Raw genomic sequence first — 15,656 nt, 5'->3', positions numbered from 1 at the left:
GGGCAAACAGGATGTAGTCTCAAAGCTATAAAAGTTTCAATAATTAATGAGTTTTCTATTTCTTCTCTTATTGCTTTCTTTTGTGGGTTAATCCAGTAAAATGAAGTCAGTGTGACATATATCTTGTTATATTTATAATCTTGCTTGGTATAGTGATAACTAAAAGTTACATGCATTTTTCATATTTTAGAATTTATACTTGGATTTCAGATTGTATCATTTCTAAATTTGATACTGGGGCTAGAAACAGCACTTTGTTTCTTTTAAAGTACTCTTTTTATCACTAGATGTAGTAAATTTTGTAAGGTTCATGGATTAGTTTTCAGATGCTATTTTAACATTTACTTAGTACTGCTCCCTCTTTGTCCCTGCAATTGGATATTTCTGTCTTAAAAAAAAAACTCATAGAAGTAAAGAATATCTTATAGGTGAGCACTCTATAATTTATAGAATCTTTAAAAGAGGTATAATTATAAGTAACTACATTATCCTAAAGTTAGTATATGGCCTTCCTATCCACTTTTTTCTTCTTTCAAAGAATTGAGATATGATTTCTTATAAATTATACACATTACTTATAAAAAATGCACAGGTCCTAAATACACGGTTTGAGTTTTACGAATATATACATTTGTATAGCCAATATGCAGTCAAGATTAGAACATTTCCATCACATCCTGCAGTGGGTTAAATAGTGTCCTCCCCTCCCCAAATTCATGTCCACCTGGAACCCCAGAATGTGACCTTATTTGAAAAGAGGGGCTTTGCAAATATAATTAAGGTAAGGATGGATATGTGATCATACTGGATTAAGGTGAGCCCTAAATCCAATGAGAGTGTCTTTATAAGAGACAGAAAGGGACTCAGGGAGATACATAGAGAAGAAGGCCATGTGAAGATGGAGGCAGAGATTGGAGTTATGCTGCCAACAAGCTAAGGAATGCCTGGGGCCACCAGAAGAGGCAAGGAAGGCTTCTTCCCTCGTGTCTTCAGAGGAAGCAGCACCCTCTTGATATCTTGATTTCAGACTTCTGGTCTACAGAACTGAGAGAATAAATTCCTGTTATTTAAGTCACCATGGTGTGGTCATTTGTTAAATCAGCCCCAGGAAACTAATATACCTGCCAAAAATTCCGTTGTGCCCCTTTCCAGTCAGTCCCAACCCTCAAAGTCATTTAGTGTTCTAATTTCTATCACCATAGATTAGCTTTACGTGTCCTTGACGTCAATATAAATGGAATTATATAGAACATATTCTTTTTTTTTTTTTTCCTAGTCTGGCTGCTTTTGCTCAGCATAACATATATGAGTTTCCTTCATGTTTGTGTCTGCCTCAGTAGTTTAATCCTTTTTATCATTAAAATTCATAGTGTGAATATGTAGATAAACTATTTATCTATTCTCCTGTTCACGGACATTTAGATTGTTACTTCCTACCTGTATTTTATATGTTTCTTACATCTGTCTGTAGCTGTCACTGGTTTAGAAGTTATGTATTACTGTTTTTGTAGTTGCCACCTGGGGTTTTAGCAACATTTAACTTAAAGTTTAATTTATATTGATCTTCCTCATAATACAGAAACTTTGAATCTTTAATTTTGGCTTCCCTTCTCAAGTCTTCCATATTATTGCTGTTGAATATAAAATATGTATTATTTTTAAACTCTGGAAATCATTATTTTTTAAATTGATATTTTTATAAATATACTAACATGTTTCTCAATTGGTTTGATCAATATTGCTTATTATATTCTACTTCCATTTGGGTTCCATTTTATTTTCTCCAATGTATACAGTTTATTCTTTTAATGAGTGTTTTGATTAGTAAGTTCCCTGCCTTTTTTTTGGTTGAAAATGTGTTTATTTTTGCCCTTATTCTTAAACTCTCATTTAATTGCTTATGGAAGTTTGATGATATTTCCTCAGCACGTTGAAGATAATATTCCACTATCTAATACTCACTGTTTGATAAATCTCCCGGGAGTCAAATTTTTATTCCATTGTAGGTAATCTACTGTTTATCTCTGGTTTGACTTCATTCTTTAGTATAAATGTTCTGTGTTCAGGTGCAGATTTATTTTTTACTGATCTGCTCAGATCTCTGAATTTTTCCTCTCAGAACTCATGTCTGTGTTTAATTCTGAAAACTAATTAGCCATGATCTCTTTGAATATTCCGTCTTACTCATTTTCTCTATTCTTTCATTCTGTAACACCTAATAATCATGTATTGGAACATTTTCATTTTTTTCTTACATGCTTCTCACCTTTTTCACATTTTCTTCTCTATCTTGTTTCATGCTGCAGTTCCTTAAGCCTGTTTTCCCATCAAGTCCCTCTCTTCTAGTCTACCATTCAACTTGCCCGTGGAATTTTTTCAGTTTTAGAACTTTTGTTTCTTTCTATTTTGCACATTCTGTATATGATATTGCTTCTTCCCATGTGATTGCTAGTCCTTATTTTATTCCTTCAAATACTCTAAAGATACTCATTTTGAAGTCTCTTTCAGATTGCTCTTTTATTTCTGATTCTTTATTCGTGAAATCTGTCTTCCTGAGATTGATGACTCTTCCTCATGGAGGTTCGCTTGTATGTGTGATCTGTTTGTTTTGATGTTGAAGGGGTTTCCATGAAAGTCCCAGGCCTCAGGATTGTAGAAAATTTCTATAGGGTAGTTTCATATTTTTTTCTTTGTAAGTTTTCCTGGTTATGGACAAGTTTATATGTTAACCTATTGACCCTAGGGACTCCGTACTACATTGATAATTTGAACTTGGATCCCAAAGTTAGATGTCCTGCAGACTTGGGATTCTTATTTCTCAGGTGTTATGTTTTCTCTCTCCTGTGCTCGCTCCCTCTGTGCCCCTAATCTAGTGTTGGAATCCTCTTCTCTGGCCAGTTGGAGTAGGGGCTTCTAGTACTTGTTTTATGGACAAACAGCCCTCATGAGTCCAGTCTACATAAACATAGACGGCCAAGTGTCAGCTCTTTACATGCATATTTCTTGGTTTGGATTCGGGACTCTGCCATGAGGTCTGCCTCTGTCTAGTCAAACATCTCCATGAGTCATTCAGTGTGATCTTCTGGCCTCAACTCTGCCTGAGTTTCTTTGTTTCTAAGTTGGGTTGTGTATTAACTATTTTTTTAGAGAGTGGCAGAGGATATTTTGTTGAGCATTTCTTTGTGATTAAAGTAAAAGAACAAGAGATACTTGTTGTCTTAGCATGTTGTATGGACCAGAAGTCTGATTATATTCATATTTAAACGTGCTTTTTTTTTTCTTTTACAGCTAGTTATGTATCAAATCCCATTTGCAAGGGTTGCTTGTCCTGTTCAAAGGACAATGGATGCAGCCGATGTCAACAGAAGTTGTTCTTCTTCCTTCGAAGAGAAGGCATGCGCCAGTATGGAGAGTGCCTGCATTCCTGCCCATCAGGGTACTATGGACACCGAGCACCAGATATGAACAGATGTGCAAGTGAGCAGTTAACTTTGGTCTACCCTATTTTACTGTTGATGTAATTTAGGGGGAATTAAGTTGAAAATTTTGACTGAAAAAGGTATATTTTTAATATGCTACAGAAATAGTCTAAGCTTAAAAAAATTGAGGTAGGATAGAATACTTTCTCTTTTTGTATAGAAGTATATTGCACACGTACACTTTTAACTTTACCTAAGTATTTTTTCATAACAAGCATCTCTAACACAAGCTTGTTAGGCAGATCTTTGTAAAGCGTACTTGCTTAGCACTGACCAAAACAAACAAACAAAAAGACTTGAAATACCTTTATATTGGCGAACACTCTCTCCAGTTTACCAGTGTCTATAGCATCTTTTTCCTTTTTTACCTGAGTTTGTAATACCTTATTTAGTCTAATCGACAATTTAATATGTGCATTTTAGAGTTCTGTAAAGCACCGTTACTGATAAAAGATGTAACTAAAATATTTAGTTTTACATCAAAGTATTCTAAGTTTAACAACTACAGAAAAGGTTATTAACGAATGCTATTCTGCATATGAGAATGCAGGTACAATTTTTCATCTTTTAATCCAAAAATCACTTATAAAATGATTCTTAATTTCTAGATAAATGGTAGAAATTGGACTTTAAAAACATGAATGATATACAAAGGAACATCCCTTTGTTTAAGGAGCTCAAATTTTAGGGGATAGAGGGAATAAGGAAAAGGGGGAAACATGGAGTAAAGTGACAAAAGGATAAGAAATTGAATCATAATTCAATATACTAAGTGCTGTATCAGCAGGCAGCTACTGTGTAATGACACTGATTTAATTATCTCCCATTAACACACTGTGTACATGACTATTAAATCAGCTGATGTCTTTATTTGAATTGTATCATCAAAGGACAATATTATTTTGGAAGCAAGCAGAACTAGTTGAGGGAGGTTAAGTAGAGTCTAGAAAGAAGGAACCACACATGTAAAAATAATGTGTTCAGGGAACAAGAAGTCTCATCTGGGATACTGTGGGCATTTTGGCAAGGCAACTTATTCTACGCTGCTGGACACTTATTGTCCTTAGTCCCTGTCCATTAAATGTCATTTATGCCCTCAAATCACTGTGACAAGCAAAAATGTAACCCAAACATTTCTAAGCACCTCCCAGGGGAGCAGTACCATTCCTGGATGAGAACCATTGAGTAGTATGTGCTTAATGGGAGGTGTGGTTGGAATTGAGGATGGAAAGGGGAGGCCTGAGTGCAATTGATAAAGGTCTTGAGTGCCATGCTAAGAAGTCTGGATAATATCCCAGGGTTTTGAGCAGGCAGTGGACTAAAGAGATTGCTTATTTTATTTAAGATAATTCTAGCAGCAGTGAGGGAAATGAATTGGAGAAGGATAGAAAGTAGAGGAAGGCTACTGTAACAATTGTAGATTAGAAATCCTATTCTCATGGAAGTTTTCTGGGTAATCAATTCCAGAGACTTTTAAAATAGAATCAATGAGACTTGGTAACTAATTTCACACAGTGAAGAGAGAAAATCAAATTTGATCCCATGGTTTATGGCTAAGGTGACCGGGTGACTAGTTTTACCATTAGCAGAGATAGAAATACATATCGGCTTAGAGGAAGTTTGCGTCTACTTCGATTTCATGGAATTGTTTGGATTAATAATTAGAGGGACACAACACCCAACAAATATCACTAGATTGGCCAATTTTTGCAAATATGTACCTTATCCTTAAGGCTTATGTTTTGGGCTACTTAGTAATTTGTCTTTCGTGGTTTTTGAACTTCCATAGGAGGATGGGTCCATCTTGAAATGGATTCCTGTTCAGATTGCTTTAGACCACGTATGGGGGGGATTTGAGTCTATAAATATTTTGTATGTTTTTCATCCAGACTATCCATGCACAAGGAAGAAGAGGCAAGAGTGTAGATGGTTCCAGGCATTTATTCCATGTTCTAGGCCTAGCCTGATACATACTGTGTATGGGAGGATAGGGTGCTCATGTAATGTTACTCAACCTGGGATGGTGGGGAGTGAAAAGGACTTCTATTAATAAATATGCAGGGATGTTGGTTATAACCCAGGACTGTCCTGGGCAATCTGCTATAGATGGTCACTTACCATATACCTCTTAGTGTACCAACAGGGTCTTCCTTAGAGATACACTCCCATGCAGGGGTTAACACACACCTTTTGGTTTAATCGATCCCTTTTCTCAGAAATGGAGAGGAGAACAGTGACTATAAATCAGCCTTGGAAAGAGAATCTACATGTGAGAATGGGTTTGCTATGGTTTTTCTTATTGTAGGTGAATGCAATTAATGTTGCATTTTACTAACCTGGAAGAAATCATTACTTATCTGATACAGTCGGGAAGTGCTTATTATCAAGACTCCTGTGAAGCAAAGTGAAAGTGGACAATTATTTCTTAATTCTCAGTATATGGCTTTGGGTGACCATGGTTCTTTCATACTAATTATTTGCTTTTGTTTCCATAGATACTTTGTTTATATTGCATTGTTGTTTGTATTCCATTTAGAGGATGAGACAGCTTTAAATTAGAAAAACTGTTACAGACTTAAAATTTGAAATCTTGTGCACTTTTTGTTAAGAGATTATTGCTTGACAGAGTAGAGAAGAAAATTATATTTCAAGCAACAGTAGCTTTAAAAAAAATCCTACAAGGGAAATTTGCTCATGTTTCCTAATTACTAGAGTAAGATTCCAATTGTAAAGCAATACCTTTCTTCCAAAGGAGGACTTACTCTGTGGAATGTTGGCTGAGGTTGGCTTCTTAGTCCATAAAGTATGGAGCTTATAAAATTCAAACATGCTTATAAAAACCAATTCAGTAACGAATTCATTTGAGGCATACTATGAAAAAAATATATATATACACTAATGGCACTAAGAGCTGCCATTGTCTCTGATACTGTTAGGTGATAATTTTCTCGTTTTCTTTTTCTCATTCATTGATAAACTCATTTACATGAAAAAGCTTAATTTTGAAAATTGTTACACATAGTCCTTGTAGAAAGCTTAGAAAGTTCGTTTTGGCTTCTATCCTTGACATTTTGTTTCTATGCATATTTATGTCTTTCTCTCCTTACAGATGTGTCATTACTCTGTTTTATAACTTGTTTTAATTTAATTATGAACTTTTTGTGTGTCATTAAATATGGCTGCATTCATTCTACTGAATGGATATACCATAATATATTTAATTGCCTATTGAATATTTGCTTTTAATTTTGCACCATTTTAAGCAGTTATGTGAAGAATATAAGAGATTCTTTTTCTCATACACACACATACTTTTATATGTTTACAGACATGCATAGTTTTACACATTTGTCTAATTTATTTTCATGATAAGCTTTTAAACATAATAAATTTTTTCTAACTTTGTTGAATTATAAGTGACACATAACCGTTATACGTATTTTAAAGACATTTGACTTATATTGCAAAATGGTCTTCTAGGAAAATTGTACCCATTCACATCTTCACTAACAGCAAACATCTTCCCTTTCATCTTATCAACAATGGGTATTATTGGCAAACAGTATAAAAGTGCATTTTTTGGTTTTTATATGCTTTTCTTTGATATAAATGAAGGTAAACGTTTGTTATTCACATGAATATTGGCATTGTAGGATATTTACTAGAATCCTTGGCCTTTTTTTTTCTCTATTTGCATAACTGTCTTATTCTTAGTAATATAAAAGAAAAACTGTAAATGAAGTATCATATGGAATTCTATGTCCACAGACCATAAATGGAGAGTTCAGTAATTATCACAAAGTGAACACACATATGTAACCATCACTCAGGTCAAGAAGAAATGTTAGCAGCACCCCAAGAACCCTCATGGTATTCCTTCCCAATCACTCCCCCACTCCTCCTTCAACAAAACTACTGCCCTGACTTATAACCAAAACACACATAAAAGATTATTCATGACAACAGTAGTCGGACAGCTATAAATTGGAAACAATCCGGATATCCAAACAATAGACTACCTTAAAAAAAAGTATGTTAAAAAATATGCAGAAGTGGAAATGAATGAATGAACTACTGCAAATGTGCAGCAACATAAATGAATCTCACAACATAATATTGAATGAAAGAAGCCATAAAAAATAGACATTTACATACATTTCAAAAATAGGTAAAATTAATCTTTGGTGCTAGGAGGCAGGATTGTGGTTCATACTGATATGCATTTATTAAACACCTACTATGTGCTGTGCTGGCTTTGGTACTAGATATTTGGAGATAAAATGATGAGTGATAATTGATTTCTGACCTTGAGTTACTTATGATTTAGTGCAGTGATTCTCTAGCAGGGGTGAATTTTGCCCTTGGGGCACATTTTGTAATGTTTGGAGACAATTTTGGTCATTAACAACTGGAAGGGTGCTACTGATATCTAGTGGATACAGGCCGTGAATAATGCTAAGCATTCTACAATGCACAGTGGCGGCCCCCTGCAACAAAGAATTATCTGGTCCAAAATGTCAGTAGTGTTGAGGTTGAGAAAGCCTGGTGTGGTGGAAAAGACAGACAATTAATTCAGCGTATCATGTGGTAAAGTCTGCTAATTATTTAGCTTCCATTCTGTGCCAACTACTCTATCAGATATACTTTTCTTGTTTTATTTTTCAGACAAGTATGCAAAGTAGGTTATGGTATTTCTGTTTTATGGGTGAAGTTACCTAAACTGGGTAAAATATACTTTTTAAATGTTAGGGGGGATTTCAGTGATGAAGGAGATGACACTTATGAAGATGGTGGGCATTTTCAGAATTATTAGGATTAAGTGTTATAGGTAGAAAGAAAGAGACATGTGAAGGTATGGAGATGGAAAAAAAATCATCCATTGTTAAGTGAAATGCAGATGATTTTAGTACAGTTGGTTACTAGTACAGTTCTACTGTATAACCAGAAATGCTAGTTAGGCTTATGGGGACCAGATCATGACAGGCCTTATGTGCTAAATTTAGGTAGTAAAAACATCTTCCTGAAAGGCACAAGTAGTCAGTGAAGGATTTCAAGTAAGGGAATGATAAGGCTATGATTTTTGGAAGTCTTTTTCTTTTGGCAGCATGAAAGATGAAGTAGAGTGGAGTCAACAATAAAGGCAGCAAAATCAATAGTCTAGGTAAAAAAAATGGGAACAGTTGTCTCCTCATCAGACCTTCCCTGGCCAATCTATCTAAAATTTTAATCTTCCCTATCCTAATATTTCCTTTCTTCCTTCTCTTCTTTATCCGTCCGTTTCCCTCCCTCTTACATTTACTCCTTCCCTCCCTTCTTTCCCTAGGACTTAAGAGTAACTAACATACTGTGTATTTTACTTATCTGTTTTATTCTCCTCTACCACTAGAATGTAAGCTCCAAGAGGGAAGGAATTTTGATCTGTCTTGTTTAGGCTCTTGATATGCAAAATAGTGTCTGACATATAGTGGGTGCTCGATAAATGTTTGAATAAATAAATGAATGAAAGTAGTTATAGTTAAGAATGGGGGAATGGAGAGAGAGATTGGGGAAGAATCAATAGGACTTCATAATCAGTTGGAGGATGTTGGGTGAAGGTGAAATTAAGACTACTCTTACATTGGTTTGGGAGCTGGAAGATGAAATTTATCAAGGTATAGAATATAGGAAGAGGAGCATTTGCTGGGGAGAAAGGTCGTTATGGTGGAGAATGGTTGATTTGGGACATGTTGAACTTAAGGTATTATGAGACATCCTGGGGGAGGTGCCCAAGGAGCAGATAGATATAAGGGTCCTGAGCCCTTAAGTGAGATCTGAACTGAATCATTGGCAGAAAGAAAAGAATATCAACTGAGGGGGAAAAGAGTTCTGAAGATTAAAGCCCAAAATATTGACATTTAACAGCAAGCAAAGACAAGACTGTGGAGGAGTCTGAGTCAACAGGAACATAGAAAGAAAATGAGAGAATGATATCCTAGAAGCAGAAGTAGATAGGCTTGAGAAGTGGCAAGTGATCAACGTCAAAACTGCACTGTTTAAACAATAGAGCTATTACCTTACTGGGAGTTGTTTCATTGCTATTGTTGGACCACTATCCTGATTGCTATGGTTGAGGGATTATGTGGCGTCTTAGGGAAGCAGCCACAGTGATGGTAGACACTCCTTCTCTTCTCTCCCTTCACCGCTGAGCTTGTTGAAAAAACTTCTAGTGGCAGCTAGAAGTCTCATGGATTAGGAAATTCCTGTGTGTGTGAAAGACAGAAGGAGATTTGGGGGAGAAAGAGCCAGTTGAGCTGGGAAAAGACAGAGATGATTAAGGAAACAAGATCACTGAAGAGACAGAAGAACATGGGATCCAAAACCTAAGTAGGGAAATTAGCCTTGGACTGAGCATTTGTTGAATCAGCAATCCATAAAGCATCGACCTCATGTCAGTCAAGGTTTTGCTTTATTTAATGTACCAGGAAGGGTATCAGAAATATGCTGAAGTAAGGGAAAACGGACTAGTACATTTTTTATGTATAAGAAAATAATACATATACATTTGTTGCTGGAGGAAGTGTATTTTAAAAAATCATTTGTAACTAAAAAATTATAGAAATGAGATTTTGTAATTCTGTATGCAGTGAACTTGCTACTTTTGTTTTAACTCTTCTATATTTTATCGTGCTGCCCTTGTTTTGGCACTTTGTGAAAATGTATTTTAGGGTAGGAGAATGCTATAGTTACGTTTTTGAAATGACATATGTTTAAAACTAGTAATTTTGCACATATAAGAAAATTCACAGTTAATATAACTATCCTTTAATTTGTGAACTCCAAGGCCAGTGTTTAGCTGTTTTTAAAGAATTGCATGTCAAGTTTGAGTGCTTTTAGTGCATTCAGGATCATGCAGTTTAATGATGCATTTGAAAAAAGATCTAGGTGTTTAAAATAGAAATATGTTTAAAATGTTTTTAATCAAATCTGAACAACTGTGGACTCTAAGTGAGGGAACATATGTCATTACTCGGAGTACCATAAAGTCTATCTAATGTGTATTTAAAGATCTGTAAAGATACAGACCTCTAAGAAATATGTTGCTGTAACCTCAGTATTTGTGGGATTATAGAAGTAAAATAAAGTCAAGAGTGTCTTTGTTTAGAAGAAGACAACAGTTTTATATAGCACCATTATCGAAAGTGCTGCTAAAGCACCACAGGGAAATCTGGTAGCTGTATCACATGATTATAACAGGGGTCAGAGAAGGGAAAAGTTAGTGGTTAGGCTAGAACAGTCATGAAAGAGTAGGAAATTGTGTGACTTAGCTATATTCTCTCCTTCCTTCACCATCGGGGTGGTAGGTATGAAGAGTTATGGGGCATTCAGAGGAAATGGGCATGCACGATGTGTGAAATGGCCAGTAATAAGACCTTGATGGGAAACCTGGAGATGATAAATGATTGATATTGCACCAACTAAAAATAATAGGATTCAAATTCAGAGACCATTCTGATTACACTTAAAAGAAATCAGATGTGTTCTAAATCAAGTATTGTGTTAGAGCTATTTTACTTTAGGTTTGATTTCCAGCAAACTACCAAATGGATTAGGGATATATTTAAGGAGCCTATCATATTCTTTATTTTGGAGTATAAGCAATGCTAGAATCAAGGAAGCTGGATGAAGGGCACTTGACTAGTTTTCCCAGCATTACTGCTAGGTATTTATCTAGTGAGGAAAAAGATGACAGGCTATAATTTGGTTTAGGCTGCTTAATAAAGCTTACAAATTTAGCAAACATTTAATGCTTACCTTCTATGCAGTAGGCAGGGGCAAAGTGTGTTTTAAGAAAAATGCAAAGGAGTACAATGTGATAAGAACTGTGATAACAATACACTGGGTGGCTCAGGGAACCCTTGGGGGGTCAGCTAACTTCCACTGGGGATAGGTGAGGTTTAAGATCTCCTAGAGAGTGTTTTACCTTAAATAATCCTGAAGGAGGAGTAGGGTGAGTAAGAGCAAGGGGGAAAAGGGTATTCATAGCAGAGTGTCAGCTGAGAGTTGGAACATGAAGTTGGAGAATGGAATCTTGGAAGATGAGGATGGAGAATTCATAAGCTGGGAATACACACAGTTTTCTCGTTTTAGAATATCCTCTGGAGTCAGCAAGGGAGGAGTGAGACTGAGGTGGTTCTCAAACTGAAGCGTGTATCAGAATCAGCTTAGACAACAGTATTGTATAGCACCATTACCTAACGTGCTGCTAAGGCACAGCAGGCACATAGGGTAGGTATATCACGTGATTATAACAGAGGTCAAAGAACGGAGCAGTTAGTGGTTAGGCTGGGACAGTCATGAAAGACTAGGCAATTGTGTAACTAAGCTATATTTTCTCCCTCCTTCACCATCTAGCTTTTGTGGCTAAGGAGTGAAGAGTTGGGCAGCATTCTGTTAACATCTGTTAGATCACTGACTGCTGGGTCCCCTCTAGAGTTTCTGATTTGGTAGATCTGAGATAGTACCCAAGAACTAGCACTTTCAACAAGTTCCCAGGTAATGCTGACAGGGCTGGCTCAGTGACTGTACTTTGAGAATCACTGCTACAATGTGGTAATTATGTTGCCTCCACCTGTCACTAACTATGGAATAGAAGACTTTGTATTTAGTAAAAGATAAGTTTTAGTACCCCCTAAGCTTATGAGGATATTTTGAGGAAGTGTGTCCTCACGTCTCTCTTTAATCATCGGTATTATAATCAATAATTATGTATCTGTTTATGGACTCTACTAAATTGATCACAGTAAAATACTCTGGCTTTCTGGCCAGGTTTCCAGTGCTCCTGAATCTCCACTCCTCTGACTTCTTACTTTGCCTCCCTCCCTCCCTCATAGCTCCCTTTTCCTTCTTCTCTGAGATTCCCATTACTTTATGTATTCTGGCACGTATAGTATTCTAATTTATAATTGTGTCTTGATATCTTAGAATCTAATTTATTCTCTTCTGATTTGGTGATAGAGGTTCTGACAAAAGATTCTGATTGAAATATAGCTTCCACATGATTAGAAGCATGGTAAACCATTCTTTGGGGCCATATTTTGAAAGGAAGAGCAGGGGAATTTTTACAGGCAGGAGAGAGGGGTCACAGGGACTACTCAGGCAGAGAAGATCCTTCTGATGGCTCTGTCCACAGCTGGCTCCTGGGTGAGGTGTCCTAACTTACTCTTTGACGATGGGTGAACATCATATTCTCTGAGTCCCAGTGTTGTTATCTCTAAAAACTAGGGGAGACTATGAAGTCATTGCTCTGATATTCTGTGATTCTATGAATGCCAGACATTACTGCCTTTTGCTATTCTAGACCAGTCCCTCTCTTCCAACTCAAATTCCAGGTGGGAATATGTATTCCAAAACTCGCTCAGCAACCCAATGACTTAGGTAAACATTTACATTTTACCATTGCAAAGACAAGCTCAGAGAGATTCAGAAACCTACCCAAGGACATACAGTATGAAGCAGAGCTAAGAATGGGATCCAGGATATTCTCTGACTTTAATGCCCATGTTTCTTTCACCACACCGTGTGTCTTCTCTTGGAGAAAACAAAATATCAGAAAAGCACATTACTGAATAAGTTTTAGAATCTGTCTTTTGGGCAGGGAGAGGGTAGGTCCTCACTTCTAATTGGCACAATTTAAAAGGGTATTTTCTTGAGCCGGTTTCTTCTCCACAGAGGGACCTTGCCCTGTGGGCCATTCTGCAGAAGATACTCATTTGGTTAACGGGTTACTGCCAGCTAGAGAAAGCTCATTGTCCTAAAGTGCCTCTATCTTATTACAAAAGAGCTGCTACCAGCCAATTAATAACCTGGCTATAACTTGATATGGTTAAGGAATAATTCCTTAGAGGGACCATGAGGATGGCCCTGCTGTCCCCTTATCAGAAGACAGTTGAGATGTCATTACGGGCTAAGTCTCTTGATTTTATGCTTTCTTCTCAAGAAATCCCATCTCTGCAAGAGAGCTGACTATGTTTTGATGCACCTATGACTGAGATAAAACAAAACATTTGTCAATTGGCTTTAGTTTTAGGGTATTGTATCCAAGCTTGGTCTCACTGGGGTCACAGTTTAATTGACTAAGTTCAGCCAGTCAAGGGCTTTGACATCTAATAGTTGCTCAATCCATATGAACTGAATGATTGAAATGTCCCAGGTGGCTCAGGATCTCTGAGAGCAAGAGGAAGAGCTCAGTTATACTAGCTGCTCTTCTGTGAAAGACTCCATGTGCTTATGACTAATGATGAACACAGCACTTTCTTTTTGGCTAAATCCTTTCAACAGCTTATGCAGTAGATACATGACTATTAGAGGCAAGTAAACTAGGAAAGTTCAATAGCTTGTTCAAAGTCACCAACTGGTCCACAGCAGACTTGGTAATAGAACGTGTGTCTGACTGTCGACACCTCATGTCCTTTGTTACTGGACTATATGTTTCCTAGAATGCTTTTCAGTTTGTTCTAAAGAGGGATTGCTATATAACTTTGTGGAACGGATAAGGTAAAAATTGGAACTATTTTTACATTTAATGAAGACATTCCTTTTAACTACTTTTAGAATTTAAAAATCATGTAAGGTTAAAGCAACTAATTTCTTGATAAGATCCTAAATATGATTATCCAGGAAGGTAGTGGTACAGTGGAGCAACTTGGTAGGCCAATATTTGTCATGTGACAGCCCTTACGACATCTTGAATATTCTTTTAGTGAGCTAGTCTTAGGAGGAGGAGGATAATCAGGGAATTTTTATCTATTAATTTAAATATGAAATAGTTCACATTATGCCCAATCTCTTCACTCTGTGGACAGAGTTCAGATAAAGATAAGCTAGTAGTTTATTGCATTGTGCTGAAGAAAGCAAGTAATAACAGCCTATTTCGAACAGTTCTTAAAGGAGAGGATTTTTTTTTAACTGATAAACACTTTTACTGATCAACCAGTGTGTGTGTGTTCACAGCCCTACCAGGCCTCTGTCAGGCATGCAGAAGTCCCCCTAAACTAATTAAAAATTATGCACATAGATCTGGAGTGGACCTAATTGATTCTATTCCTTCTCTGCCCCTCTCCCTCCCCCACTTCCAACACCTCTGAATATTGAAGCTTATCAAGGAAGTACTTCCCCAAAGTCACACAATTAGTCAGTAGCAGGGTGGCCTCAGTGTCTGAGATGCTCCATGGAATATTCTTTTCATTATTCCTCAAAAAATACACCATGTGATACAGATAAAACTATTATGCACAGTTATAAACCTGAGTATTAGAAAAATCTAAAACTTTCTTTGACTGGTTTTTGTTAAATGAGTGGTCAGTTTAAGTGTTTTAAATCCCATTAAGGATTTCAAGACATTGGATTTTATCTTCTAAAAAGAGAAATTGATTAGTGGTAAATCACATCTTTAAAAGCACACTGGATTGGAAGGAACTCTGGGCTCTGATTTGAGCTCTGACGGTAACTAGCTTTGCAAGCTTACACAATTACATAACACAGTCTGGAATAATAGCCTTCTGGTTCTAAGAACTCTTATGAGTCTATCTATAAAAAACTGAATAAGAGAGTAATATCTGCTGTTGGCAGTTACCTTTTTAATATTGATTTCTTTGTGACTTTATGAGTATTTTAAGTCTAGTTTCTGCAATGTTCAGTCTCTCCCTCCAACTCTCATCTTTACTTGGTTTTCAGTTAAGGAATATGTATACTTTTTGTTTCTTAGAGAAAAAATGAGACAACAGCTTCAATATAGTATACAAAAAATTGGTACCTAGTTTGGAAATGGAGCTCTTTATAATCTAAAGTGTTTGTACCAAAATCATGCTATTACATTAAAATATACAAGGTAGACACTGTTTTGGTGCTTATTCTAAACTGATAGAAATTTAGTGTTAAATTTGTTAGTCATTCAGCAGATACATCTATCATCATCTGTCACGTCAAGCACCCAGGTTAGCCCCTGTGAATACAGAATAGAATAAGACATGCTCTGTTTTCTTCATGGGGTCTCCATTTAATGGAGGGATTATTATGAACATTGTAACAACTGTGAGAGACTTGTTGTCACAGGTGTCTGGGTGCTGGGAGGTCATGGGAAGTTTTGAGGAAACTTTAGCTTGGCGAGGGTGTAAGGTGCACATGGCAATGAGGCTAGGG

General features: G+C 36.5%; 1 protein-coding gene across 3 annotated transcripts in view; it reads left to right on the top strand.

Annotated features, from left to right (window-relative positions):
- RSPO2 (R-spondin 2) overlaps positions 1-15,656 on the top strand; it is a 148,497-nt gene that overhangs the window by 70,157 nt on the left and 62,684 nt on the right. For all 3 annotated transcript variants that reach the window (XM_008535760.2, XM_008535759.2, XM_070630827.1), the window contains one exon: positions 3,289-3,477. In XM_008535760.2, coding sequence (XP_008533982.1) covers positions 3,289-3,477 — 189 coding nt within the window. The remainder of the gene's footprint in view (positions 1-3,288; positions 3,478-15,656) is intronic.

Source organism: Equus przewalskii, chromosome 8 (assembly GCF_037783145.1).
Source record: "Equus przewalskii isolate Varuska chromosome 8, EquPr2, whole genome shotgun sequence".
Lineage (NCBI taxonomy): Eukaryota > Metazoa > Chordata > Mammalia > Perissodactyla > Equidae > Equus > Equus przewalskii.
Note: the sequence above shows the minus strand (reverse complement) of the source record. Positions and strands in the feature narration are given on the sequence as shown.